The 27,821-nt window shown below is 49.8% G+C and overlaps 11 protein-coding genes across 11 annotated transcripts; 7 read left to right on the top strand and 4 right to left on the bottom strand.

Moving 5' to 3' along the window:
- Positions 1–602: 602 nt before the first annotated feature.
- On the bottom strand, positions 603–2,181 carry N7509_010589 (uncharacterized protein; the record flags this gene model as incomplete). The annotated part of the gene is made up of 2 exons (XM_056635226.1): positions 603–1,581; positions 1,637–2,181. 2 exons carry the CDS (start codon positions 2,179–2,181, stop codon positions 603–605), a joined length of 1,524 nt encoding a protein of 507 aa, XP_056485846.1.
- A 116-nt stretch (positions 2,182–2,297) lies between these two features.
- On the bottom strand, positions 2,298–3,320 carry N7509_010588 (Diaphanous GTPase-binding; the record flags this gene model as incomplete). The annotated part of the gene is made up of 1 exon (XM_056635225.1): positions 2,298–3,320. The coding sequence occupies one exon, from the start codon at positions 3,318–3,320 to the stop codon at positions 2,298–2,300; it is 1,023 nt and encodes a 340-aa protein (XP_056485845.1).
- A 1,505-nt stretch (positions 3,321–4,825) lies between these two features.
- N7509_010587 (uncharacterized protein) lies at positions 4,826–6,688 on the top strand (the record flags this gene model as incomplete). Its single annotated transcript, XM_056635224.1, has 4 exons — positions 4,826–5,467; positions 5,525–5,572; positions 5,719–5,798; positions 5,875–6,688. 4 exons carry the CDS (start codon positions 4,826–4,828, stop codon positions 6,686–6,688), a joined length of 1,584 nt encoding a protein of 527 aa, XP_056485844.1.
- A 365-nt stretch (positions 6,689–7,053) lies between these two features.
- On the bottom strand, positions 7,054–7,780 carry N7509_010586 (putative SNF7 family protein (Cta1); the record flags this gene model as incomplete). Its single annotated transcript, XM_056635223.1, has 2 exons — positions 7,054–7,638; positions 7,715–7,780. The coding sequence occupies 2 exons, from the start codon at positions 7,778–7,780 to the stop codon at positions 7,054–7,056; spliced, it is 651 nt and encodes a 216-aa protein (XP_056485843.1).
- Positions 7,781–9,463: 1,683 nt separating this feature from the next.
- N7509_010585 (SAPS family protein) lies at positions 9,464–13,403 on the top strand (the record flags this gene model as incomplete). Its single annotated transcript, XM_056635222.1, is given in 4 exon segments — positions 9,464–11,455; positions 11,511–12,188; positions 12,722–12,952; positions 12,963–13,403. 4 exon segments carry the CDS (start codon positions 9,464–9,466, stop codon positions 13,401–13,403), a joined length of 3,342 nt encoding a protein of 1,113 aa, XP_056485842.1.
- A 789-nt stretch (positions 13,404–14,192) lies between these two features.
- N7509_010584 (SET domain protein) lies at positions 14,193–16,432 on the top strand (the record flags this gene model as incomplete). Its single annotated transcript, XM_056635221.1, has 5 exons — positions 14,193–14,209; positions 14,299–14,649; positions 14,768–14,851; positions 14,923–15,182; positions 15,243–16,432. 5 exons carry the CDS (start codon positions 14,193–14,195, stop codon positions 16,430–16,432), a joined length of 1,902 nt encoding a protein of 633 aa, XP_056485841.1.
- A 544-nt stretch (positions 16,433–16,976) lies between these two features.
- Positions 16,977–18,654, top strand: N7509_010583 (NADH-quinone oxidoreductase subunit NuoF; the record flags this gene model as incomplete). Its single annotated transcript, XM_056635220.1, has 3 exons — positions 16,977–17,234; positions 17,332–17,403; positions 17,497–18,654. The coding sequence occupies 3 exons, from the start codon at positions 16,977–16,979 to the stop codon at positions 18,652–18,654; spliced, it is 1,488 nt and encodes a 495-aa protein (XP_056485840.1).
- Positions 18,655–19,679: 1,025 nt separating this feature from the next.
- Positions 19,680–21,065, top strand: N7509_010582 (MFS monocarboxylate transporter; the record flags this gene model as incomplete). Its single annotated transcript, XM_056635219.1, has 3 exons — positions 19,680–19,884; positions 19,944–20,081; positions 20,146–21,065. The coding sequence occupies 3 exons, from the start codon at positions 19,680–19,682 to the stop codon at positions 21,063–21,065; spliced, it is 1,263 nt and encodes a 420-aa protein (XP_056485839.1).
- Positions 21,066–21,623: 558 nt separating this feature from the next.
- N7509_010581 (Zn(II)2Cys6 transcription factor domain-containing protein) lies at positions 21,624–23,233 on the top strand (the record flags this gene model as incomplete). The annotated part of the gene is made up of 3 exons (XM_056635218.1): positions 21,624–21,688; positions 21,741–21,746; positions 21,808–23,233. The coding sequence occupies 3 exons, from the start codon at positions 21,624–21,626 to the stop codon at positions 23,231–23,233; spliced, it is 1,497 nt and encodes a 498-aa protein (XP_056485838.1).
- Positions 23,234–23,613: 380 nt separating this feature from the next.
- On the bottom strand, positions 23,614–24,222 carry N7509_010580 (SGNH/GDSL hydrolase family protein; the record flags this gene model as incomplete). Its single annotated transcript, XM_056635217.1, has 1 exon — positions 23,614–24,222. The coding sequence occupies one exon, from the start codon at positions 24,220–24,222 to the stop codon at positions 23,614–23,616; it is 609 nt and encodes a 202-aa protein (XP_056485837.1).
- A 997-nt stretch (positions 24,223–25,219) lies between these two features.
- On the top strand, positions 25,220–26,311 carry N7509_010579 (uncharacterized protein; the record flags this gene model as incomplete). Its single annotated transcript, XM_056635216.1, is given in 2 exon segments — positions 25,220–25,499; positions 25,518–26,311. Coding segments are annotated over 2 exon segments (1,074 nt in total), but the record flags the coding sequence as incomplete, so codon positions are not given.
- Between the last annotated feature and the right edge of the window lie 1,510 nt (positions 26,312–27,821).

The raw sequence follows: 27,821 nt of genomic DNA, 5'->3' as shown, positions 1-27,821 counted from the left end.
GCTTTCTGTACATTATTGGTCATTTGTTGTACTGTACAATATAACATAACTACAATATACCGGAACTCCTATAACCATAACCACCAAACAAACCATCAAGTGTATCAGTGAATGATCATTCAATTCTCATTTCTGTCATCGATCAAATATCATGAGCAAATCCAGTCCGAAAAGCAGGCGTCGCTATACCGCGAAGAGGAACGAAGAACAGAGTTTAAAAAAAATAACATCGACACAGGACTCTGCCTCCTCCTCTCCCCGCCACCTGCACCGTAACTTGACTTCATTACATCATGTCTTTCCAGGAGCAAAAGAAGAACTCTCCGGACAAAATGAATATGCAACTCCCAAAAACACCAGTAATGCCAACGCCAGAGGTAAAAAAGAAGAGATTTCCAAAAGAGAACTCCGAAAGCGAAACAAACGAGTCAGCACAAGAGGCTGGCACCGTACGTACGCACTGTAAAGGTAAAAGACAAACCCTCAAAAACGCCGATCATGAAACATGAGGAGAAAAGCAAAAGAAATGGTTAAGAAAAAACACAAGGAAAGAAGTGAAAAAAAAACATCTTGTCGGTAGGATGTTGTATCCTATCCGACGTTCAAAGCCAGCTGCGCAAATCACTCGAAGGAGTTTCAGGACCGGCAGGTGGTCGACTCATGGGAAAGTCGAGTGCAAGCTCCAGCTTAGGAGGCTTTTCCTCCAGCGCACCCTTCTTGGGACTGCCGGGGGCTTTCTTGGGGGACTTGGTAGGAGAGCCAGGATCACCGCCACGAGGAGGACCCTCACGAACGGCAATGTAGGGCCAGCCATCTGCAGCTGCGGCAGCGACCCAGGTGCGAAGACATTCGTGCACGGCTGAGTAGAACTTCTCTTTGCAGGTGCGCAGGCTGCCGCCCATCACCTTCTCGAAGCCAGAGGCTCGCAGCTCGTCGCGGAGCTGGTTGCGCTCGTCAACTGTGGGTAGGGAGGCTATCATGCCATTCAGCAGGTCCAGATGCGCGGCAAGGTAGTTTGTCGCATCCCATTCTACGCCTCCGACGTATGGAGCGGCGGGAACAGGGGGGCGAGCGGACGGGAAGTGACGTTGGTAGTACGGCGTAGTCTCTCCCGAGGTGTTCTTCTCTGTGAAGGGGTCTTCCATTTGGGAACCTCCCTTGGGGAGGGGGATGACATTCAAGTGGTGCAGGAAGATCCAGAAGACTTCTTTGGTCACATTTGTGACCTCCTTGCACCAGACACGGTATGGCCGTGACTGGTATATATTCGCAATGAAGGCAACGGGTTGACTTTCGTCTTCTGGAGATGGGTCGCGCAGGTAGGAGAGGATGCGCTTGGCACGCGTTCCGGGGGCTTCGCCTGGGGCAAGGGCCGAGAGTTGAGTGAACAAGAGGTTGATGATGATGCCTCGAGTCGTAAACTCGCTCGGTCCCTTTTTGTCCTCGCCAAACAGCATCTTTAAAAGAGCGGGGAAGAGTTCGGCCTCAATTCTGGTGAGATGTGCCAGTGCAATAGAGGTAGTGCAGAGCGCCTTCAGGCAGAGCAATGCTTCGTGGAGAAGGGTATCCTCGTGATCCTCACTGTATCGTATATCAGTATGTATCTAACATGTCATCTTGAAAGAAAAATTCTTACCGCCACTCCATCTTCATGATGCGGTATACCAACTGCACAATCTCATCCATGCCTCCCTCCATGATGAAGCCATTGACCCAAGCGACAGTCTCATTTCGGAGCAAAAGACGGAGCTTGTGAATCTTGCCTACCTCAATCATCTCTGGCTTCTGGATTTCTCGCAGATAATGGACAAAGTCAGATGGATCCGCAGCAGTGTCTACCGCCGCGGCATCAGTGAGAGAGGCCGTTGATCCAGCTGCCGAGAGAGTGGTGTAGACGCCAACGGGCTGAGAAAGGTCAACCGATCGGGGACGATGGAAGCTACTTCCACTCTCAGGCCGAGCTTTCTTCCCAGGGGATGAGGGTCCGCGACCAAAGGCAAAGCCACGGCTTCTGGAGCGAGAGCGAGAACCTCTGCGGTCTTGAGAATCTTTTGTCTCGTTACCGCGACCCCGACGGCTATCGGCCGTACCTGCGCTGTGAGGCGTTCCGTTCTCGGTTCTGTCTTTCTGGATGAAGTCGGCCTTGATGTTGGTATCGAGGGACCGCATCTTGTCCCGCATGTTATGAGGAATGTTCCTCGCATCCTAAAGACGTGTAAGTATATTTACTGCAAGGCAGCGAGATCTCGGAGCACCAACCAGTAGTTTCTCGAACTCGCTTTCGAGGTCTTTGGAATCTAGATGTTTGTGGACGTCGACGTCTTTTCCTTTGCATTGAATGCAGAGATGGCTGCCTGAACCCGAGACAGCTTCTTGGGACTTGGCTGCTCTTGCGGTCTCGCAGGCGATTCTGGGGCGGACATCTTTCTCGACCTCTCGAGTCTTGGTCCCCTCGAGGATGCTGTGTCGACCTTCTCCATGGCATAACTGTCCCGCGATTGCTCGCGTTGGATGGTTCCCATGAGATCCTTCAGTTTTCTGTTACCCTGTAGACAATCGGACTTGGGCCGGGGCTTCGCTTCCCCAGCTCTGGTGAGGGATGGCTGGTGGTAATCATAGAAATTGCGTTGTTGAGCGGGGCTATAGCCCTTTGGGGTGTAGAGCGAGACCTCGTCTGCCAGGGTTCGATGTCTATCGGCGTTGGAATTCTGTCGTGCACGAGTCATAGAATCATTGTAGATCGGGGCCGACTGTAGCCAAACTGGAGATGGCATCGGGGAGGGCATATTCAAATTGTCAATGAGATCGGTGGGACTGCGGTTTTCTTTCTCACGGCTCTGCTTGGAGCCATCACCTTTGCGTCCTCGCTGGGAACGCTTCAGGATCGCCGACAGGCTGTTGGTCGATTTAGTCTTCTTTGGTTGCATTTCGTCAGACGCAACACTGTTGGTTTCGTCGGACTTGTCCTTTCCCATGTAGCTTCGTAGGGATTTAAGAGAGACAGCGCTTTTGGTTTTCTTATGTAGAGCACCCTTGCTCCCCTTGCTTCCTATCTTCTGAGCGGGACCGCCGTTATCGCCGGCATCGCGGTTGGGGACGATCTCGGATAGTGGGAGGTGACCAGGGCCTGACGATGGGCCGTTTGCCCAGGGGAATGGAACCGATGTTGGTTGTTTGGTCGGTGAGGGCGGAGCCATGGCATCATCGGCGGATTGGTTTCGCTTGTGAGGTTTGGACATGATTGTCCGGAAGACCGAAGATCGAGCCGGGGGACGATTGGCATCATCAAAGATCTGAGGGCCGGAGGTACTGAACGCCATTGCTTATCACCTTTGGCCAGCAACTGGGGCGAGTAAGGTTAGTCGACAGTCAAGATTGGAATGGGTAGGGACAGGTGATACGTACGGGAATGATCAACGTTGAAAACAGAGAACAGCGCGCAAACGGGCACCCGACCGGGGATGATGATGGGAAGTGAAAAAAGGAACCGGAGAAGAAGAAGATGAGGAAGGCGAAGAAGAAGAATAGCAAGTGAAGAAATAAACGATGAAAGCGAGAAAACAAAATGCAATGCAGGGTGAAATGGTCGAACAGAAAAAAAAGGCTGATGATGGGAAGGAAAACAAAGCGGGCTGCCCCGGGAATTTGAAGCAAGTCTCACAGGTCAGTCGCTGCCGTTGGCAACATCCAGGATGAGATCTCCACTTCACTCTCAACCGGGTCAACTAGTGTGTGAGGCGATCCTCGGGGTTGGTCTTGGGTGCATAGAGTGGGGGAAAGGTAAACATTGGTGCGGGCTGGGAGGTTGCTGGGGGCAACCAGCGTTTGGTGGCGGTCAATCGTTGGACCAGTTGGACAAGCATGTCATGGTGGTGAGGGGAAGGGGAAGGGGAAAACGAGCTGCAGGATGACATGGCCGATGCTGATTGTTTCCATGGTTCAAGTTCAAGTTCAAAGGTCCTGTTCCCCAGGGTTGGGCGGTGGTCTAGAAGTGGTGGTGGTGGAAGTAGAGTATTGGTAGTAATGTATACTTCTACCGTGACCGTGACTTTCCTCTACTAGCACCACCACACCACACTTCCTACCACATCCCACTATTTACTACTACTCACCAAAAGTACTATTGACTACACTTGTACTTTACCATTATCTTCCATAACTTGAAAGCCCAAACTTACTTTCCCTGCACCTCGTGGCCCATATTCTGATCAACATCCCGGATTCAGCTCGTTTATGCAGCATCATGTCGCACAACCAACCCCACTACCAACTATCTCCAGGGCTTCACTGCAAGTTTCGGGCAATTGGGCCACAACTTGAACTAAATACTACTCTTACACACATTCTGCCCTGGTGTGATGAGTATATATATCTGCGATCGCGTGGTCTCAGCTTGGGGAGACCCACAATCCTGGGACAGTCCACTCTTTTACCGTTTGCGATGCCCCTCTCTTTCCCCAAAGGGTCGATCAACGCAATCGTCGATTTACTCCTGCATGATTTTGAGACACTTCCCCAATCTAGTCCACTCTGCTCTATTTTTTTGTCTAAATATTCAAAACATACAACACAAATTTGAAGCAGACCCTTGGGATGAAGCAAAAATTCTAAAGACAAGACTTCTCCTCGGCCAAGCATCACGAAATTCGGGCAGTATCGGACTTCCCAGGGTCCTTCGGTCTATGATCTTCCTCCGATAGACGCTCCCGAGTCTTCACCCGACCACAAGGCACCACTCACCACTCTCAACTACTTAGCCTTCTGCAGCCCACTTGAGACAGGTCGCAAATTACACCGGGACAAACACACACACGACACTCGTGAAATGAATTGCCCCTCGCGCACCGATGACGATCTAGAGCATCCGGGCTGGAACCAGAACCCCCCGACCTTCAGCCCGGACACCACGACCCGCAGTGACTTGAATGGAATCGCCAACTCCCGAGTTCATCGCAAGAGGCCTGGCAACGATGGTGGTGCAATAGGCGATGACACCATGTCCATTGACTCTCGCCCGCAAAGTTTGAACGAACCTGATCTCGCCACCGAGAAGTCCCCGAGCGGCGAGGTGATCGCGGCCTCGGGGTGCCAACCACCCTCGATGACCGGCCGATCACCTCGCCGTCCTTTTAACGACTATCTTTCATCATCCGCTCTTCACTGTGGCCGCAGCCTGGCCAAGTTCGGCCGCTTCATCGGACCCGGCTTCCTGATCGCCGTCGCTTACATCGATCCGGGAAACTATGCCACGGACGTTGCGGCCGGTGCGGAGTTCAAGTATAAACTACTCTTCATCGTTCTCGTCTCAAACCTATTTGCCATCCTCCTACAATCCCTGTGCATTAAACTGGGCACTGTGACAGGCCTGAACTTGGCAGAGAACTGTCGTGAACACCTCCCGCGCTGGCTGACTATCATCCTGTACATCTTCGCGGAAGCGGCCATTATCGCCACTGATATTGCAGAGGTATGTTGCACTGAAATCGTATGCTGACGCGAACTGCTTGACTGACATGTGATGTAGGTTGTTGGATCCGCGATTGCGTTGAATCTACTTCTGAAGATTCCACTCGTAGCGGGCTGCGCCATTACCTTGGTTGATGTCCTATTTCTTCTCTCCTTTTCTACCGCCCCGATGGATCCATGTGGGGGCTACGCCTTTTTGAATTCTTCGTCATGGCCCTGGTCTTGGGAGTCGTTGTCTGCTTTTGCATTCAGCTCTCTCTGATCAAAGACCAATCAGTCGGAGAGGTGTTCCGCGGATATCTCCCATCCTCGGCCATCGTTCAATCTGAAGGGTAAGCCAAACGAGCACGCGATCCATGCAACCTTCTATTTCAAATTGTTCACTTGACTAATAGCTGATCTATATAGTCTTTATCAAAGCTGTGGTATCCTTGGCGCCACGGTTATGCCCCACTCCCTCTTCCTTGGCAGTGGTGTGGTACAGTCACGCTTGAAGGAATTCGATGTCACAGCAGGCTATGTCGAATCCACCGTTCCTCTAGGGAGTAGTGATGGGGAGGTGGAGTACCGCCCTACCCTACAGGCTATTCGTGGCTGCTTGAAGTACTCAATTATTGAGCTGGCACTATCACTATTTACATTCGCTTTGTTCGTGAACAGTGCCATTCTCATCGTCGCCGGTGCTTCTCTCTACGATGTCGCGGGTGGCGCTGATGCCGATCTATTTGGTATCCACAAGTTACTCTCCTCTTCTATTTCGCCAGCTGCCGGCCTGGTTTTCGCCCTTGCACTCCTTCTATCTGGTATCTCGGCTGGTATTGTCTGCACGATGGCTGGCCAGATGGTTAGTGAAGGCATGCTAAAGTGGAGTGTTAAACCATGGGTGCGCAGAATCATCACCCGCTCTATCAGCATCATTCCCAGTATCATCATTGCCGCGGCTGTTGGCAGAGATGGGCTGGACAAGACTCTCACTGCCAGCCAGGTTGTCCTGAGCGTTATTCTTCCTTTCGTCTCTGCCCCTCTTATCTGGTTTACTTGCTTTAACCGTTACATGACTGTGCCCACCGAACGGACCGAGAACGATGGGGAGGTATCGGTCGAGCAGGTCTCGATGCGGAACCACATTATTACATCGGTGATTGCAGTCCTCGTCTGGCTTATTATTGTGGTGATGAATGTGGCTCTCCTGGTGTTGGTGGGCATGGGTAAAGCATCTTGATTGCCCATTGCATAGCGTTGTCCCCCCCCTGCATGTACATTGCATCTACGTCGTGGTGCTATAGCATCACTGCAGCGCCTTTTAAGCAAAATTATTGCGTCCCAAGGAATTGACCCAGTCCTTGGAAGTGTCACTATGGTTTTATCATGCATATTTAGTCAATTCTTATGCTTTCGCGCTATCGATACGGATAATAAGCATCCCATCGCATGAATACAAATAGTTTATCAGATGATATGGTCGTAAATGGGGTAACCCAAGTAAGAGGAAAACAACAGAAAACAGAGAACTCCATAACATCCACTCCGAAGGCCCATAGGCCAGGTGTTATAATAAGTAGAATAATTCTGCTATCAATTAAGCATTTATCCAAGACCGCCCGCAGCCTCTTTAACCTTGGCCTGTTCAGGCGGCTCATCGATAAACTGTGGCGGAGCAACCTCATCCTGTAAGAAACTCGGCACAGTATCTTCCCCAATAGCCGAGTCGAACATCGATTCCTCGCCGAGAGCCTCGAGTTCCGCATCTAGATCCGCCTCATCCACCTCCTCGGGCAAATCATAGGCTCGCGAGATACTCTCCTGAATCTCATTACCGACTTCCATCAAATCAGCCATTTCATCCTGCATCTGCTCGATTTTATCGATGTCGACTTTTCCATATTGTTTCTTCAGTTCCTTGGTTGTGGTTTTCATCGCGTCGACTGTCGTCATGACGTTCTTTAGATTATCCTGCATCATGCCGGCCTGCTCCATGTTCCAGGATTGTTGGGAGAGTTGGTCGCGCTGGGCCTCGTATTGTTTTCGCCGTTGGAGGATCTTGAGGGCCTTTTGGCGGAGCGCGTTTTTGCCGGGCCCGTCGCGCATTTTTGAGAGTTTGGCTTGGTAGGTGGATAGTTCGGAGTTTAGGGCAGCGAGTTTGACGTCGATATTGGATACGCGGTCGTCGACCTGGGGGTTTGGTTTGTTAGGGTATGCTTTATGGGGATAATATACTCGCAGGCTAGTATAGCTCTGGTGTATTTACCTTGGAGATCGCGCCGTCGAGCGTCGGCTTGGGAGCCGTGCTCTTGGAGCCAAATAGGCGGTTCATTGTGAGGGGCGAGATGTGGACGAGGGGTACGAAGGTTGGAGCTGCAAAGACAATGCGGTCTTGGTGGAAGGGGGTTGGTGTGAATAAATATTGAAAAGCAAGTAGGAAGCTGAGTCCTGACACCGAATCTGCTGTTGTTCCCGTTCAGGTCTGATTTGATCTGATGCTCACAGCTAGGTAACAACCAACAACCAACAACCATGCGGAGGCCGACGTCAGTGGGGCCTTGACGCCTGAGGCATCAATATAGATACAGAACACGTGATGAGGAGAAAGGCGAGAACCTTGGAACTATGACTACATGAGATAGTCTTGGGAATACATCACGAGGTGCTAGTTCTCTCGGTATGATTTCTCACATTGATTTGATATTGGTAGGCTAATTCTTGCTATCTGATTATGCAGGTATACTCATACTGGCGTCACATTGACACTTGACTTGGGCAGTGGATTGGGCACACGTGTGGACGTGACCAAGAACCAAGTCCCTGGGCACTTCCCTCGTGCGTGTCATGTCCATTTCGGGGGCTCGGGGCTAGATCTGTGTCCACATTATCAATCCAGATGACTGGGATCTGGAACGAAATTGGAACTGGTGGTAGCAGTAAGAGTGTCGGGATTATTCAGTGTGAAAGATTAGGACTGAGTTGGAGCCAGCCTGGCTTGGTCTAGGCGAATAGTGAACACTCCAGGGCGGAGTTAAGCATATCCAGGCCGTCGCCAGGGAGTTGAGAATATAAATGGCTGGAATGGCTGGAATGGATAGAAGTATCAACTGTAGAATGTAGTAAAGGGTACTCCATACTCCATACTCCATACTCCATACTGAGGTACTAACTAATCCCTACTCTGTCATCTGGGTGCTGTACTGCTTATCTGGGGGCTGCGATTCCCCCGCGCCCACAACTCCCGGATGACTGATCTGGTCCGCCCCTGCACTTACTAGTACTACCTATTCTACTCTACCTCTCTTACTCCCCGTCCTCTTCACAACTTCATATCTCCTCCCCTTGTTCCTTGATGGACCCGCGGTGAGCCCTTGCATTCCTGCTCGTACTTCCATTTGGCTCCCTTTAAACCTTCCCGGGTGAATTCTCCCACCTCCTCCTCCGCCACCTCCACCTCCACCAACCAACCCCCCCCATATCTTTCTCCGTCACTCTCTTTGCATTTCGGAGGTACGTTGTGCGCCTTGCTTCTCTTTCCCAACCTCATCTCAATCTCACCTCACTACCTCACCACCCCTGCAATTTCACACCCCCACCTCATCTCTCACACTGGCCCCACAGCATCCTGCCTCGTGAGATCCAGATCCGCCTGCGCCGTGGTGCACACCATCCGCTCCGGGGTTGATGCAACCACTCACACTCGATCGCTAACTCCAGCTTTAGCGCTAGGTTCGCTTCGGCCTATATCAACTTTCCTCCTTCTATCCTTCCCTCTTTTCGATACTACATTCGGCCTCGACGTGCCCTCCCCCCCCAACAGGGCCCTTTCGTGAGCTTTTTGTGTGCGTGTGGATTTCCCGGCGTATCGCGCTCCCGGTGAACTTCCTCACCCCACCACTTCCACCCTGCCGAATCCCTTTCTAGTGTACCATAGCCCGCTCCGTTACGACACCTCGGAGATTGACGACACGAAAAGACTTCTCATGAATCTCTCTGCCTAGCTATATACTCCATCATGTTCTGGCGCTTTGGGGGATATGCAAGTATCTCCACCATCGATACCCTTCTCGATAAGCCCGAGGTGACCCTCGAGGACCTGCTGGATGAGCCGGAGATCATCCAGGAGCTGAAACAGCATAATACGAAACTGATAGAATACCTGCGCGAGGATCATGTCTTGAAACGGCTTATGGACTACGTGACCGCACCGAGCCTGGTCAATGACGACGAAGAAAATGACGATGATACCAACGAAAAGGAGTCCCCTAAGGAGCCCTCCGAGGATACCGGTGCAGAGGCCACATTAAATGAACAAACGGATAAGGAAGACAATGGGGACGAGGAAGAGAAAGAGTCCGATCCCCTCAAGGATGTCCTGGGTCCAGAGGAACTGGAAAGGGTCGAAAAGAACCGCATCAAGCACGCCTACATCGCTTGCGAGATCCTTTCCTCAGAGACATACTCCATCCTGGAATCAATTATGGAAAGTCCGACCTATCTGCGCGACTTCTGGGGGTTCCTGCGACGACCTCCATCCCTGGACTCCCAACAAGCAAGTTATTTCACCAAGGTGAATGAGACACTGCTGGATAAAAAGACAGAGGAGATGTTGGATTTTCTCAAGTCATTGGATGGAATTGTTCCTTCACTCCTACAGCACGTCGATAACCCAATGGTGATGGATCTGTTGTTGAAAATCATCAGCCTTGAGAAAGCCGAGGGAGGCCAAGGAACAGTAGACTGGCTCAAATCCCAAGGCTTGATTCCAACTCTGCTTTCTTTCCTCACGCCAGAATACCCTGGTTCTGTTCAGACCTCCGCCGGTGACTTCTTGAAGGCGATCATCACCATCTCCGCAAACGCAACTCCCAATGACCAATCTTGCATTGGCCCCAACAGCCTGACCCGCCAATTAGTTTCAGCTGAGTGTGTGCAGCAGCTTATTGATGCTATGCTGAAAGGTGGCAATCCGTTGACGGTCGGTGTGGGTATCGTCATTGAGGTTATTCGCAAGAACAACTCCGACTATGACCCCGAGAACCTAAGTGGACCTGAATCTATGCCTACTCCTTATGACCCGATTTACCTTGGCAATCTCCTCCGTCTATTTGCTCGCCATATCCCCCATTTCATGGATCTAATCAAAAGTTCCAAGCACGCTGTTCATGATGGTACTCAACTGAGGAGTGTCGACCGGGGCAGCCTTAACTCAGCTTGGGGTGGAAAGATTGAGCCCCTCGGTTTTGATCGATTTAAGACTTGCGAGTTGATGGCGGAGCTTCTTCACTGCAGTAACATGGGACTTCTAAATGAGCCTGGCAGTGACGATTATGTCCGAGAGCGCAATGCGGAGCGCGAGAAGTTGATTCGTGAGGGGTTCTTCAATCCCAGTCGAAACGACCATTCCGGTATGGAGTACAATGAGACAACGGCAGATTTTACCAATGGCTCTGCCATGGACACCGGGTCACCCGAAGCTCTTCGCCCACGCGCAGGTGAAGAAGAAGGTTTCGAGGACGTCGGAGCTTCTGGTGTTTTGGTTGGCGAGAAGCCTGAAGACAAAGAACAGACCGAAGTCTTTGGTCAGACCTCTGAGGTAGACACCGAGCCTAATTCGACCAATGAGATAAAGACCGAAACACCAGAAAGCCCCGGTGGCGTTCTTGCGGATCAGGTTTCCGACATCAAGCTCGCAACTGAAGCCCAAAGCGAGGAGCAAGTTTCTACGCCAGTCGAGCAAAAGGACCCCATATCACCCAAACCCGAGGACGTTCCCCCACCACTTTTCTCCCCAAAGAAGCAGTCAGCAGAGCCCGTCTCACAGCCTGCTGAACATGAAGAGGTCCCCCCTGCTTCCGAACCCGTACAAGAATCCGAGAGGATCAATGATGGTAGTGCTGAAGATCCTGCCGAGCAGTATATTCAGTATGATACTGATGGACAACCTGTTGTTGGCGACTATCTGAAGATTATGTTCGTTGAGAATAAGGTGGTTCCAACGATACTAGTAAGTTATTGACCTTGATCAATTCATCAGGGTGCCGACACTAACTTATACGCAGGGCTTTTTCTTCCGCTTCCCATGGAACAACTTCCTCCACAATGTTGTTTATGACGTTGTTCAACAAGTCTTCAATGGTCCGATGGAGCGTGGTTATAACCGGGCTCTGGCCATCAATGTCTTTGAGACAGGGCAAATCACCACTGCAATTATTGAGGGACAAAAGCGCAGTGATGAAGCGCAGAAAACTAAGCAGATCCGACTTGGCTACATGGGCCATCTTACCCTTGTCGCCGAAGAAGTTGTGAAGTTCAGTGAACGCCACCCCCCTGAGCTGCTCTCACGGTCCGTCATGGAGTCGGTCTTGAACCCCGAGTGGATCGACTATGTCGAGCAAACCCTGTCTGAGACCAGGGAACGGGATAACGCGATCCTTGGCGGCGTGCGCCCAGATATGTCTGTCGGATCTCGCCAGACTGTACTCACCTCGGCTAGCTCGAACCAGGGAGGATTCTCAAACTCTTCCGCTCTGTCCGACGCAGGCTTGAACGGCGGTATCGGCGGATCGACATTCCAAGGCTTTGACATCAATTCAGGAAGCGTTTCTGGAGGAGCATTCGGAGCCGGTGGTGGCACATCACTTCTAAGCGGCTTTGCCAGTTCAAGCGACGATGAAGACGAGGAAATGGAGGACCAGGACGACAACACTATTCATGCCGACCAAGGCGACTCCGAGAATGTGGGTAACTTTTCGATCAACACCTAACGAACACGGCTCGTGACGAACGTGCGCACAATACCTCCCAATACACCTTACCTACCCTTGATAATACCTTTTAAATGATGTCGATTCAATGACTCTGGCAAGACTGGTGCAAGATAGGCAATCGGATCGATCAGGCGGCGAATGGCGCTATACCGGCCAGTAGATTGGTTCGATGTGCTTTTCGCCAGAGACACTGATCTTTCCGCTTGCAATCTTTGAGTCATCTCTTCCCTCCCTAGTCTATGATATCTGTCATATTTCAATTGGATCCATCCACTGCATGTACCACGTTCTTGAGATCATGTTTCTTGTATTTTCTCTGGGCGCCTCATCGATGTTAGAGGAAACTGGCTGTTTTATCGCTGCTCTTAAACTCAAACATATTGTGTTGACCAGCGCTGCCTTCCTATGGAGGTGGCGCTTAGCTTCACGAACCCTTGCACCTCCACTGCATTACTGCCCAACCATGAGTTCCAGAAATTAGCGCTAACAATGCCTTTGTCTAGGTTTCTGAAAACTCCACCAGCCAACCAATTCCAATTCTACCTCCTCCCCCTGCCCCTCTGAGCCTTGGTCCTTCGCGAGCTAGGCGTCAGTTGGCTGCCCGCCTTGCTGCCCAAAAGCAACAGGCGAATGATGATGTTGACGAGGATGGTGATGACCACGGCGAAGACGCCAGGGCTCGAGACTCTGAGTGGTCCGAGAATCCTTTCGTGATCGCTGGAATTGATGATGACGTGGATGGAGGCGGCTCGGCTTTCCCTAACTCAAACTTTGGATCCAATGCGGATCACACCTTTTTCTCCCACATTCCATGACTCGGGCTTTAGTCCTCCCGACTCATTCTCTGACAATTCCTCTGATGAGGATGGAGACGGCCATTCTGAATCCGTGAGGCGGCGAGTCCGTGTCCCGCTGGAGGTCGAAGAAGATGATGACGAGATGGGTGAAATGGTCGCACCTACCGCCACTGGGATGATCGACTCGGACGACGAGGATGAGGCTATCATTAACGAGTCTCTCGGCTACTCCAACCACCCGAGTCAAGCTCGGTACGACAGCTTCCGCCGATCACGGGTTGTGAGCGGATCCCACTTTGACGACGACCAGAACGACAGCAGTGACGGCGAGGATGACGGGCTTGTAGAAATCCTTGTCCCGGGTCGAAAGTCCTCAACCTCTAACTAAAGAGGGGCCCAGAGCTGGATGATCTAACAGCACTCGTCAATCTCAAATTTACATTTTTTGGACCCACTGCCTGCATACTTACGAGACTCGCCCGCTGTTCGGGGAAAAATCTAGATGAGCGCATTCGATGACTTTGCTTTCGAGGCTTCTCGCTGGGAGGCCTACATCCATACCATGTGGGATTTGTATATATTTTTTCCATCTTTGGTTCGAATCTTTGGGGGTGGATATGCATTTTTATGAGGTGTTTGAGTCTGAGCCATCGCCTGCACCGAGTGAAGAATCTAACGAGTCCCATGATTCTTGGTCTCCAATTGAGTTGACTTTATGCCCTTGTACGATAGTTGTGAGAGAAGATGAATTGATTTAAGTTGCACGCTAAGAGTCGCAAAGAGTTTGGTAAAATTAGATTGACGAGAAAATGACCAAGCAGTAGAGATACAAACTGAAGTTACTGTACTTGACACCCAAACTTAAAACTTGCCGGGAGTTGTGGGCGCGGGGGAATCGCAGCCCCCAGATAAGCAGTACAGCACCCAGATGACCTCGGAAATACGACGCCGTGGCTGGGGAATGTTCGACTCTTTTTAGACCGAGGGGTGGTTCAAGTTTAGATGTGGGCGTGCAGCGGAAAAAAAAAGTGGGCCGGGCTCATGGATCGCCCACCATCCCGCCAGAACTTTTTCGATGATATCACTCTTCGCTCTCGCTTTGCTCAACACGGATATAAACTGTCATAATATTAAGACTAGCCCGACCAGGAGGGACTGCCTGGTTAAGTACTGAATCATGGCTGCGTCTCAGGAGTGAGTATCCGAGTAGCAACATCATTCCATTGCACTTTTATATCCCCTCCCACAGCCATAGCAGCAAAAATAGCTAACCTACAAACCAGTCCATCAAACGGTCATTCACTAGAATCACACAAAGAACTAGTGCAGTGGGTCACAAATCATGGCGGCTACATCGCTGATACTGTATTCGTCGCCCAAGACGACACCCGGGGCGTCCACATCCAAGTGAGGACAGACCTGCCCGAAGCCATCAGCAAAGAGACGCGTGTAATCAACACACCACTGAATGTGACAATGTCCTACTTCAACGCGATCGACTACACATGTCCCAAGGGCTCATTCCCCAGCCACGGCGTCGTATTTCCGAGGGAATTCATCGAGGCTGTCGGGAGGGAGGAGACGACGGCGTTTTACCTAATGGGTCAGTTCCTGCGTGGCGAGGAGGGATTTTGGTTTCCCTGATCTGCGGACTTTGCCTCAGCCGGGCCAATTGACGACGCCTTTATTTTTTGGCGAGCATGATGTCGATTGGCTTCAGGGTACTGGAATTCCGGATGCTTCGGTTTTTAGGTATAAGCATTGGGATAAGAAATTTGACGAGGGGATGGCTAAGCTTGAGGAGTTGGGTGTTGAAGGGTTGGAGATGTTTACTTGGTGAGTTTGGATGGGCTTTTTTCGACGGTCATATTACTCCAGGTTCAAGGGCCGGGCTGATCATCCTCTAGGGAACTGTACCTGTGGGCATCAACTATTATCACATCGCGGGCTTTCTCGCCCAAGGTCTTGTCCGGGGCTGTGGAGGATGCTGACCTGCCGGAAGATTCAGTCCCGGTCTTGTTGCCATTGATCGATCTTCCTAACCATCGACCCTTGGCGAAGGTGGAGTGGCGGGCTGGAGATGTAGATGTTGGTCTGCTTGTGCAGGAAAATGTTTCACCTGGCGAGGAAATTTCCAACAACTACGGACCCCGTAACAATGAGCAGTGTCAGTCCCCCCTCTCCCCGGTGTAGATGCATTGGTATTGATAGATCTAACATGAAACAGTGCTGGTGAACTACGGATTCTGTATCCTGAATAACCCCACGGACTACCGTATTGTCAAGCTTGGCCTCCCAGAAGAGAGCCCACTTGGTCAGGCGAAAGCCCGCCAGGCCGAAATGTTCCCAGAGCTGGCCAAGGCCGTTGAAGACCATTACTACATCTTCAACATTTTCTACCCACTGCTGGCACAGGAAAGACCAATGGAACACTCGATTTTCTCGCCAGCTCTTTTCAACGCCATAGCAGTCATGCAGGCCAATGAGCGCGAGCGCAGGAAGTTAGAGATTACAGAAACCAGTATCTCTATCCCCGGTGGCTACGGTAGCGGACGAAACACATTGGCAGTTCTAGCGCAAATTAGCTTCGAGCTTATTGCGCATATTGCGCACCTTCAGGAAACTGCCGAAGACTTGCCAGAACAGCCATCGAACTTGAAGCAGGCTTTTGCGCAAATATATCGCAACGGACAAATCACACTGGACAAGACTGCCTTGATTATTGCGGCGTGGACGATTTCTCGTGCACGGGAGCATCAGCGGGGGGAGGACTGGGAGGATATCAAGGTTCTTCTCAACGATCATATGCAGAAGATTCCGGCAGATCATTTCTCTCATGAGATTATGTCCCGGATTCGTGTGCGTGTGCTGGAGCGACCGTCTCTTCTCCCCAAGAATGGGGAGTTGTTCCGACTGGGAGAGATCTACAGTTTACTTCCAGTTGAGATGCAAGCGCCGAGCCAGCAATGTTTCGCCCACATTTTGGAGGAGGCTAGTAGCCAGCGCGTCCCCGCCCTCAAGACAGATCCGCAGGCTCTGTTTGCGCTGGTGGTGAACTTATTGGTTGCTACTCGACGCTCAGCTCAAGCGCAGTCCCAGCTGTCGTCACGTCTGATTCGGTGGGTGGACTTTCTACTGGAAGAGTATCCTCTTCAGAACAGCCCAGAGGATGAATGTAGTGAAGTCCTCGAAAAATTGGGGGCATACGCCCAGAATCAGGGTGCACAGTTGTGGGCTGAGTCTGATGGGGTAACTTGGCTGGACTCGGAGAGCGGGTGGCTAAACTCGAAGTGGCTGCAATGGGCCTGGCGAGTGGTGAATGGGGAAATGGTTTTGATTCCTTTAGATCCGCTCCAGGTGTTAACCAACAGCCCGGCGATGCCAAAGCAGGCGGTGCTGTATGTACCGCAGGAGTAGTATAGATAGAAATAAGAAAGAACTCGGGTTGTTGGAAGCCTAAACAATTGGCCAATTGGCCGCCTGAGTAGGTACTAATGAACTTGGTTATGTACAAATCTTCTTGAGCAAATTGAAAAATCCATTTAATTACCAAGAGGTTCTTCCTAGAAGATAGAGCTGATAGGTAGCCTTGCTAGAGTATCGTGATATCACCTGATACGCGCAGGCAGCCGCGCCCAGGTCAAATGCACGTGATAGAACGGCCCAGATTTGATGCCCCGAGAACTCAACTTTTAACTCTCTTTAGTCTCGACACTCTCGTTCATACTCCACTATACTTTTTATTGTCCTGGGTGCTTAATGCTAAGAACAATACTTCTCGTCCGAAATAGGAAACCACCGGAAGGGACACTGAGTCAGCACATCACGTGCCCCCACTGTCCAATCAAGCGCCTCGTAAAGGCGGATCGTTCAGCAAGCGCAGGAATTGCCGTGCAGCTTCCCCTTCCTTTCCTCTCCATGACCGCTTGAGACCCGCCATCACACATCGCAATCCGTCATCATGATATCCCGAGCGGCGGCTCCCTCGTCCTCCTCCCTCTCCCAGCTCACCACCCGCTCACTCCGCGCCCATGGGGCGGCCGCCCGCTCCTTCGCAACCGTGCAGGAGGCACCCCCAGTCAAGCACCATGGCGGCCTCCAAGACCAGGATCGGATCTTCACCAACCTCTACGGACACCATGGCGCGGACCTGAAGTCGGCAATGAAGTATGGTGATTGGCACCGCACCAAGGATATCGTCCTCAAGGGTCACGACTGGGTGAGTGTCATGACGTTTCCCGTCCACCTCGGGTCAAGGATCGGGTGGACACGGTGAAACTTGAATTCCAATTGACTGTTCTAACACAATTCTACAGCTCATCTCTGAGATCAAGGCCTCTGGCCTGCGTGGCCGTGGTGGTGCCGGTTTCCCCTCGGGTCTGAAATACGTAAGTGGGATAGACCGATAGGCCGACCTGTTCTGGAACTCCACGCATTGTGCGGGCAATTGGCTGACAGAGGCTTCGTTTTCTCGATTATAGTCGTTCATGAACTTCAAGGATTGGGACAAGGACCCCCGCCCCCGCTACCTCGTCATCAACGCTGATGAGGGTGAGCCCGGTACCTGCAAGGATCGTGAGATTATGCGCAAGGATCCCCAGAAGCTGATTGAGGGTTGCTTGGTTGTTGGCCGTGCTATGAACGCCAACGCGGCTTACATTTACATTCGTGGCGAGTTCTATCACGAGGCGACTGTCCTGCAAAATGCTATCAACGAGGCCTATGCGGCCGGCTACATCGGCAAGAACGCCTGCGGCACCGGTTACGATTTCGACGTTTACATCCACCGCGGAATGGGCGCCTATGTTTGTGGTGAGGAGACCTCCCTCATTGAGTCCATCGAGGGCAAGGCCGGCAAGCCCCGCCTTAAGCCTCCTTTCCCTGCTGCCGTCGGTCTGTTCGGTTGCCCCAGTACCGTCACCAACGTCGAGACCGTGGCTGTTGTTCCCACTATTATCCGCCGTGGACCCAGCTGGTTCTCTTCCTTCGGTCGTGAGCGTAACGCCGGTACCAAGCTGTTCTGTATTTCCGGTCACGTCAACAACCCCGTCACTGTTGAGGAGGAGATGTCCATCTCGCTCCGCGAACTAATCGACAAGCACTGTGGAGGTGTCCGTGGTGGCTGGGACAACCTGTATGCTGTCATTCCTGGCGGTTCCTCGACCCCCGTTATCCCCAAGTCCGTCGCCGACGACCAGCTTATGGACTTCGACGCCCTCAAGGACTCCCAGAGTGGTCTGGGCACTGCTGCCGTCATCGTCATGGACAAGTCCACTGACATCGTTCGCGCCATCTCCCGCCTCTCGTCCTTCTACCGCCACGAGTCTTGCGGTCAATGCACTCCTTGCCGTGAGGGCAGCAAGTGGACTCAGCAGATCATGTCCCGTATGGAGACCGGTAACGCCCGCGAGCGTGAGATCGACATGCTCCAGGAGCTCACCAAGCAAGTCGAGGGTCACACTATTTGCGCTCTTGGTGAGGCCTTCGCCTGGCCCATTCAAGGTCTTATCCGTCATTTCCGTCCCGAACTGGAGGCCCGCATCCGCGAGCACCAGAAGCAGCTCGGCAGTGCCCCCTTCGCTGGTGGCTGGCACCCCGAGAGCCGTGCCGAGGGCAAGCTGATCTCCCCCGGCATGTAAAATGAAAAGAAAACGAAAAGCCTCCCTCACCCTCCCGCAACCTGATTTCTTAGCGTCTTTCTAAAAAGAAGCAGGAATGGGTCGAATTTTCTACATCTAGATCTCCGTTAACCCCTCCTATGGGCAGGTAATGATTCTTTCTTGGCCAGTGGAGGTGGTTGTCTCCATATTTCCTTTACTCCGTTTGATCCCCTTTCCTGTCGCGTCTAGGTTATTTCCCTTTCATGTACAGTCGATAGCAATTCATGCATTTTAACGTGTTCAATCTGTTTCCCCGTACGGTTCGAGTTGAAGTTGTAGTTTCTCTGAAAACAACCTTTCTCTTTTCTATCCATCTCACTTGAAGTGACCTACTGGTTCAATAACGTAAAAATGCTCTTTAGTTAGGTTTATATCAATATAGTAAGTCTCCAGCTTGGTCCATCTCGTAGAAAGACTGCCCAGAATGTAAAGGGGCTTGTTCCTGGTAGATGTTTAGACAAACTTGAATGACAGTGCGGTTCTGAAGCCAGGCCGAGATCAAGACCAGGATAAATGATTTGCTCTAATAGGCCTACAGTAGCGAACTGCACCTCGGCCTCAATGAAAATTCATCTTTGGTTATCAGTGTAAACCACCAGAATCGACGAGTAAGTACACGGGCTCCAGAAAATAATCGAACGCTGATTGGCTGTTGAGTTAAAAAAGCGACCGGGCCAATCGGAGAAGAGTGAATACCCCCGCCGAGTTGTCTTGAGGCGTAATAGTATATCCTCTCAGGATCTTCAGCTTTTCTTCTTTCTTTTCTTTCTCTTATTTCCAAAATAAAATGTTCGATTTGATTGCTTTATTACCAGCAGCTTAATTCATCTTTTTCTCACAACGGTGCCCGGGTGATTTCATAGCTTTGCTTGACGGAACTCTTGTCTTTTGACCCAAGTGGAGGTTAACGTCACCAGTATGCACGATGTCACCCAGTTTAGCTTCCAAGTTATCCTGCCATAAAATGCTAATAACTTAACGTTTCAGACAAAATTCAAAGAAATATGCGACGATCAACACTACCCGAACCTCGTGCGCCCTTAAATCAGCAGCCGATCAGCGACAAGTCGGCCGAGATTCGACAGGATACAGATTCGTCCGAAGATGAGGATGACAAGGACACATTCCCAGAGAATAGCAGACAAGCATGGTCATGCCTCTTAGGTTCATTTCTGATGATGTTTCCGTCATTTGGCTTCCAGACTGCGAGTATGAAAGCACCTTCTCCTCGCCGCGTACCATGAATTATCATGCTAACCGGCTTTTAGTCGGATCCGTCCAAGACTACATCAGTATCCATCAACTTTCCGAATATAGCGTCAGTAATGTCGGCTGGATAACTGCGGTTTTTGTTTTCTTAACACTTTTCCTTGGTGTTCAAGTCGGCCCTCTGTTTGACCGATACGGTTCAAGATCTTTGATCATAGGGGGGAAGTCTAGGGAACTTTCTCTGCTATATTTTACTGGCAGAATGCACCGAGTACTGGCACTTTATGCTATGCCTCGGTGTTCTCGGTGGTATATCATCCGCTATCATCACCACAGTCTCTATAGCAGTCCTCAGTCACTGGTTTTATCGAAACCGTGGTCTGGCATCTGGAATCTGCATGGCAGGGTCGTCAACCGGCGGAGCTCTTATTCCATTGATGCTCCGTTTTCTACTTAAGCAACACGGCTGGCTATGGTCAATTCGAATCGTTGCTTTTATAGCTCTAGGGTGTTACGCGATTGGCGTGTTCCTTGTTAAGGAGCGTCTTCCAACTAAAAACACGACAAAGTCAACAATTGACTTTAAAGCATTCAGCTCGCCCCGTCTATGCTTTCTTGCCGTTGCCGTTTTCTCTTTCGAATTCATCATATTTGGCTGCGCTGCATTGCTACCAACATACGTTCGCTATGCGGATATGTCGGAGGATGTGCAATTTTACTCATTGACTCTCCTAAATGGCATGAGTCTTTTCGGAAGGGTTATACCGGGCTTCGCCGCCGACCAACTTGGCCGATTTAACACACTTTTATCGATGGTATGTGCTACCCTGATCGTCATGGCAGCAGTATGGGTCCCATTCGGCTCGCAAGATGAAGCTACACTATACGCTGTTGTAGCCATATTTGGGTTTGGCTCTGGTGGATGGCTATCGTTAGCCCCTGTATGTGCAGGGCAGCTCTGCCGAACCGAAGACTATGGTCGGTTTTATGGCACAATCTATAGTGTGGCGTCGTTTGGAGTTTTGTTGACGGTCCCCGTCGGCGGAAAATTGCTTCAGTCGACAACCCCTCAAATTTTGATTGGGTTTTATTCCGCAATATTGTTTGTTGGAATGGTCAGTATAACGCTGTCGCGATGGGCGTTATTGGATTGGAAATGGAAGTGGTGTGTTAAAGTTTGATAGGGAGATTGCAAAAGTCTGCAGATAGTAGAATGCGTTCGAGAGGCCTAAAATAACATAGATATAGACTTTCCGAATAAAAATACTAGTTCCAGAGATAGAGAAACAGAACCTTGAATGTAGAAGGGAAAACATGATAGATCAATGTTCTTGTACGGCTGTCCACGAAGAATTCTTTGAGGTTTTGGATCGTAAATCATCACTCAGTTTTCATAGTACTATAGTATTGGCAATTTGGTCAGACGATTTGCGGGCCCTGTCGACAATTTTACGAGGTTTTTATTTCTACAGGAAATTCGACCGAGACTGGTTTTGTCGACACCTGGTAAATAAGGCGGCAGGGCAGTCATTTCTCCGCCCGACTTCAGAGGAACTTCCCACTGACGCATATCATGCATTAATCCCCCATCCTACAAGTCTGATGACCTCTCCAGAATGATCGCTGCCGGAGCTGGAGCTCACCGCGGTTGACCTTCCAGGTTGATAGTAGTTTCAGGCTGCCTCTGGTTATCGCATCGGAGGAACCCCGAAACCACTGCCTTCGGCACTCATTCCACAATGAAGACTGGTGCTTCAACAGCAGTATCAAAACGCAAGACACGTAGTGGCTGTCTTACTTGCAAGTGAGTTTATCTCAAATGTTCTATTCAACCCTTGCTAACCGACGGATTCTAGGTCTCGGTGTGTAGACACCATTGAACTAGCAAGGTACTTTCTACCCAGCTGACCATTCACGACGCAGACGTATCAAATGTGACGAGACCAAGCCATCGTGCCTGCGCTGTGTGACTACAAAGCGAATATGCGAGGGCTATTCAACTTCCCCTCAGCAAGCCCTGTCATTTGATTCTCTTACAGATGATGAACGCCGAGCGTTCCTTTTTTTCCGCAGTAGAACCGCCCATCGGATATTTGGCCACCGCGATGTGGAGAACTGGCTTCCCACACTGCTGCAAATTGGTCACAAAGAGGCCCCAGTCAAGCATGCCCTAACTGCATTGGCCTCGCTGCATGAGAGCTTAGAGCCTGGAAATGCGTCTACCTCTATACGTCGATCAGGGAAACATGCCGAGATCTCAGCACAAATGTTAGCACTGAGACATTATACATTCGCCATCAAATCTGTGCAGACGGAAACACCCGACATGTCCCATCGACCGGATATTGTTCTGATCCTTTGTATCCTTTTTATCTGTTTCGAGCAATTCCGAAGCGGTGATGCTGCCTGTCTTCTCCACCTTAGTGCAGGTTTCAGACTGCTATATTGGTGGAGGCGCAAAACTGCGACATATAGCAAGTTACAGGAGTACTCTCGGCCAACCGTTGACTTTGTCAATAATCAGATTACCCCGATCCTACAGCGGCTGCGCGTGCAGTTTTCTCTATGCATGGACTCCCGACATGCGTTAAAAGATCTCGGTGTTCCCCTTTGCCTACCACCTCCAATAATTCCATCATCATACACATCCCTTAACTCCGCCCGCGTGGACTTTGACCGAGTGATGAACTACATATTCTCATCTTCAGAGCGTGATATGCCTGTGAGGGATGAAGCTCCAAGACGAGCTTCTAGCACTCTTTTACGCCAGTGGAAGAGCGCTCTCAACTCTAGCTCATATCAATTCCCTGGAGAGCCGCCGATATTGCAAGACTGCACAATCAAGCTCTTGAATCTTTACTACCACGTCTCAATAATTATAGCCGAGACATATGGCTCTGAGAGTGAAACGATATTTGACAACTATATCGGTCACTTTCAAACCGCCGTTGAACTCGCTGAGAATATCACTAGCTCATGGAAAGATGCACAGACCTTTAGTTTGCTTTTCAGCTTCGACCTTGGTTTCACTCCTCCCCTCTTCCTTGTCGCCTCTCGCTGCCGCCACCCCCTCATCCGGCGAAGAGCCGTGAATATGATGCTTCAGTCCACTTTCTACCACGGAGCTTGGCAAGATCGATATTCCGGCCTGTGTGCGCAACGAATGATCGAGCTCGAGGAGGAAAATGCCAGAACTGTTGTGGATCATAACGATGTGCTGGAGAGCCAACGAATCCGAAAGGTCTCCGCTGATCTCCAAGAATCACAGTGTGAAATTTTGATGCAATTTACCAGATGGCCATTCACACCCGAGTCTCCGATCCATACCACCATTGTCGAATTGAAATGATATCTTAGAAAATTCTACGCAATTCCATCTTGTTCTTCAAGCCTCAAAATAATCTAGTACGGAAAGCGATTATCAAGCTTCCGACCAAGCTGAATCGAAATATTGAGGAGTTTGAATAGACGTCCGTAATCATTACTGTAATAGCGCAGTATCTAGTAATAAGTTTCGACCTTTACCTCTTTGAAATAGCTAGAATACAAGGGTATTAGTTAATAAATCCAAGTTTGGAGGATCCTTGGCTGATTGACTAGGTTTTCCCAAACTAAGTGTCTGGAAGACCCCTTTAAACAGAGTTTATTTGAAACTAAGCTAATACCAACAAGTCCGTCGGAAGAAGCATAGTGGTATAAGACACATTGATAATGACTGTAATTGGATTTTTAATAATCGATAAACCCCTTTTCAATAGTCTCCTTTATACCACGAACCCATAATTCGGCCATTTTCTCATATCCCCCGTCATCAGGGTGTATACCGTCAACAAGCTCATGTGCTTCGGGCCCTTCCGATGAGTGCATATCAACCAGCAAGATTTTCTTTTTTTCGTCTTTATTTTTCTCTGTTAATGCATGAAACTGATCATTTAAATCCCTCACCACCGAATCGACCTGTGGGTCTGCATTGGGAATGAGAGTAGAAAGCAGGATCGTGGATTGAGGGCATGCGAGCCAAAGATAATCGAGCATCTGACTCATACGCCTTCCAGCCTCTGCAGTGTTGAAGACCTGGATACAATCATTGGAGCCGGCATTGACCATGAATATATCTGGTGATAAACGTTTCACTGACTTCTTGGCTTTCTTTTCGATTTCGTCGATCCGAAAGCCACGCCAGCCCTCGTGCTCGTTGTTGGGGATAGAGCCATCCTTGCGCGAGCCTACCATGCATGAATTGATTCCCTGGTCTTTGAGTAATTGCAAGAGCGGCTTCCTATATCCAGCCCCATGAGACGAGCCAACACCCCGAGTGACGGATCCACCCAGGGGCATTAAACGCAATAAACCGTCGGAGGCACGACCTGGTGTACTCTAAAGTTAGAAACAGGTTTCAGAATCATGATTCATAATTGAAATACTGACCTTTTTGTGAATGCGTATCGGTGGTGGATCTGGGGGACTCCATAGTAGACAAGTAGCGGTTGGCATCGAAGCAGGGGATGTGCAAGTGCACAGCAGGGCAGCGAGGCAAATTCGCGAGGGGCCCTCGCATGATATCAAATGAAAATGGTATCGCGATCTATACCATGCAAGTAAAGTAGATGAGAATGGAAAGATGCGAAACGAAGCTGAAATGCTTGGGAGCGGCAGGTAGACCTCGGCGGAATGTCAAAGCGCCGAGCCCGCCGAGCCCCACGACGTCTCTCTCTGCGACGTTGAGAACAACAGCCTACCTTCAAAGCTTCAACGTAGTTATCCTTTGAGCTATCCAACGATTTCTTGAGCAATATATTGATAAATCCGGCTGTATTGCTCGGTTGCATTGTTTAAATAACCTTCATGGGCGGAATCGCCGTTATTGCGACCACGCGGCTTCATCGCGGATGATCTTTCGGATGGCCATACATCTCAGGCGGAGCATGCTCATCCCAGATCAATCAAGCTGGAACTTGGCCAGCAGTTGCATTCATCAAACAAATCTTGAGAGCTGGAGGAGCTATTATTTCTTTCGATGAGCGCCGCCTAATCTGCCGGAAAACGAGTGGACCCCAAAATTTGGTCTCTCAAGTGCGTACCACAACGAGTTTCTTACTCTTGATACCAGGGCGCCTGCATGTGCGCTATGTCATTCAATGTCATTGGTGCATAAAGCTAGCCGCCGTATGAGGGATGGTTGTCCGGTGATGGTGAGAAATATTGTCACTTGGGGGCGATTTACCCCGCGTGGTTCCTCTTGAGTTGCGACAAGGAAGAGCTATGGAAACGAATATCGCACTTCGTGGCTTCAATTATGGGTTGGCCGTAGGGATTAGCCACGGGTCGATCACAAATGAGTTCAATCTCGCACCAGGTATCTTCAGAGACTTCGCCTAGTGTCTACAGTGCCAAGTTTAATGCAGATCTTGAAAATAAACTTCCAACTGTGCCAGAGGCTTCGTTTGACTCCTATGTGAACCAACATAAGGATGAATGCCTCCCAGGTACACGAACTGATATCCTTGACAAGATTAAAAAATGGTATTCTTCACCACACCAAGAAGACGTTTTCTGGCTAAATGGGACTGGGACGGGAAAGTCGACCATTTCACGCACTATCGCGAAATTTCTCAGTGATACACGATAATTAGGAGCAAGCTTCTTCTTTGAGAGAGGTGACGGTGACAGGGGCAATGCAAGGAAGCTTTTCCCAACAAATGCAAGGCAATTGGCAATCAATAATGCTCTCCTGTTGCCAAAGATCCGCGAAGCAATTCATGACAATCCCGACATTGCAGAGAAGGGTATGCGGGGGCAATTCGATAAACTTATTCTTAAACCTCTTCAAAAGCTTAACACGCTCAAGCAAGATGACCGCTCTAACGTCTCATCTTATATCAATGTCATTGTTATTGATGCATTAGATGAATGCGAGGGAGATAGTGACATTCGTCTCATACTACAACTCCTTCCACAAATTCACGACTCAGATACTGCTACATACCCAAGAGTGCTTTTGACCAGCAGGCCCGATTTACCAATTCGCCTCGGGTTCTCAAAGCTTGTAAGACAGAATTACAAGGATTTTAGTCTCCATGACATCCCCTTAGAGGTCATCGAGAAAGACATTTCCTTGTTCTTCAATCATCGCTTCGAAGAGATCATAACAGATCGTTTCCTACCTACACAATGGCCTGGCGAGAGCGACTTTGATCGACTGGTGGCGTTATCTGTCCCATTATTCATTTTCGCTGCGACCATTTGTCGTATATTCTCGTGGTCATATGATTGCACGGTGTGCATCTATGATTGCACGGTGTGCCTCTGGAATCTGGCTGCGGATACAATCTCAAATGTTTGGCGTTCGGAAAAAATTTACGATATTTCGGCTTTCTCCCGCGGCAGTTTCTACTTCAAGCCTGGTTGGCGATTCTCGCAAGTTGAAATGTCATTTTCAAAACCTGAGAATCCAGACATTTCCATTGACGACGGGCAATGGATAAAATTAAACGGCGAAAGGGCTGTCTGGCTTCCTGTCGAGTATCGGGATAGTGGGTCTATAATAAATGGGAATATGATTACTCTGGGGCATGCATCAGGGAGAGTTTCGTTCATCCAGTCATACATATAATGCCAGCCAGTTCTCGCTCCATACTACTATATTACCAGTATTCTTCGTGAAAACGAAAAAGAAAGAAAACACGAAAGGCTCCTGAAAGGAACTAGTTGCTCTTCATGGCACTAACTGGATCAAATATTTAGAAACCATGGGAGGATCTCGATACGGTCTGTGGATATTTTCAAATCCTGGGGAAGCTCCACCTTAAGTTGCCCCAACAAAAAAATGTTTTAACAAGTTTCAAGTTCTTTGCACCCCCTCACATTCTTAGCAGCCACCCAGAATAATAATCTGCACCCATTCTTTGAGCCCGTCTCAGAACTCTAGAACTTAAACGCCTAGAGCCTAATATGGCTTTCCTGATAACTAGGATTGTTCACTAAGATGAAGACGGGAAAATGAAACTCCCGGATGAACTTTTTGATCTATAAACATGAATCAGAAAAGTTGGGGTATCAAAAAATGGGGTCATCTCCGCTCTACCTTGGAGGACCCAACTAGAAAGCCAAGCCGGACCTCAAGTTGATATGTTCGCTTGATATTGCAGATCTCAAAGCTTGGGGTAATTGAGGAAGGCACCGGATGAGCCGACCATATGGAACTCGGGAGATCGGCGGAATCTCCAAGCGGCATGCCCTCTCCGAAAAGGCTTTCATTCATGTTCGTCATGGTTTGAATGATCCAGCAGCGCTGAAGGGACTCGATGGAGTCACCTACGCGGATTTCTGTTGTTTCAATAAGCATAGTCTGGAAGTCGTTTAACCTAAGCTCCGACCGGTCTCCACGCAATTGATTGATTTCGATGGCCAGCGGAATGTAATTTTGAGAAAAAAGACACGGCCCGTTCAGGAGTTTTACATTGATTTGACACGAGAATTCATCCGGTGAGGTAAGATCGCCCATCGCAATGCAAATAGATGCTTGCCGACACATAGGTGATTTCGTGGGCGTCAGTTTCGAAAGCGGGCAAAAGCATATTTCATGGGTCTATAGTTTGAGTCAGAAAGAAATGTGCCTTAAATTTTCTAAGCGTCATTTGTAAAACTCAACCACGTTGTAAGATTTTAATATTTTATCCCCCATTGTCAGAACTTCTAGAAAATATTTTATTTCCGCTGCAGATCCCGGGTACCCGCATGATGGAGGCAGCCGACGCAAAACGTGAGGTTCCTCACTTCGCATTCTGCGAGGATTGATTGATGTCACTCCATAGCATTCAGATACCGGGGCGAACTAAAATATACCCGTCAGATCCTTATTCGAAGAAAGAAGGTTATTATCCAAGGGATACCTTACTCTTATTGAAAAAGGGAACGTATATTTTCCTTCACCCAAA

This window comes from Penicillium cosmopolitanum (genome assembly GCF_028827165.1).
Source record: "Penicillium cosmopolitanum strain IBT 29677 chromosome Unknown utg000009l:1.0-9042332.0:1.0-9050551.0, whole genome shotgun sequence".
Classification (NCBI taxonomy): Eukaryota; Fungi; Ascomycota; class Eurotiomycetes; order Eurotiales; family Aspergillaceae; genus Penicillium; species Penicillium cosmopolitanum.
This window is presented reverse-complemented; position numbering and strand designations above follow the sequence as displayed.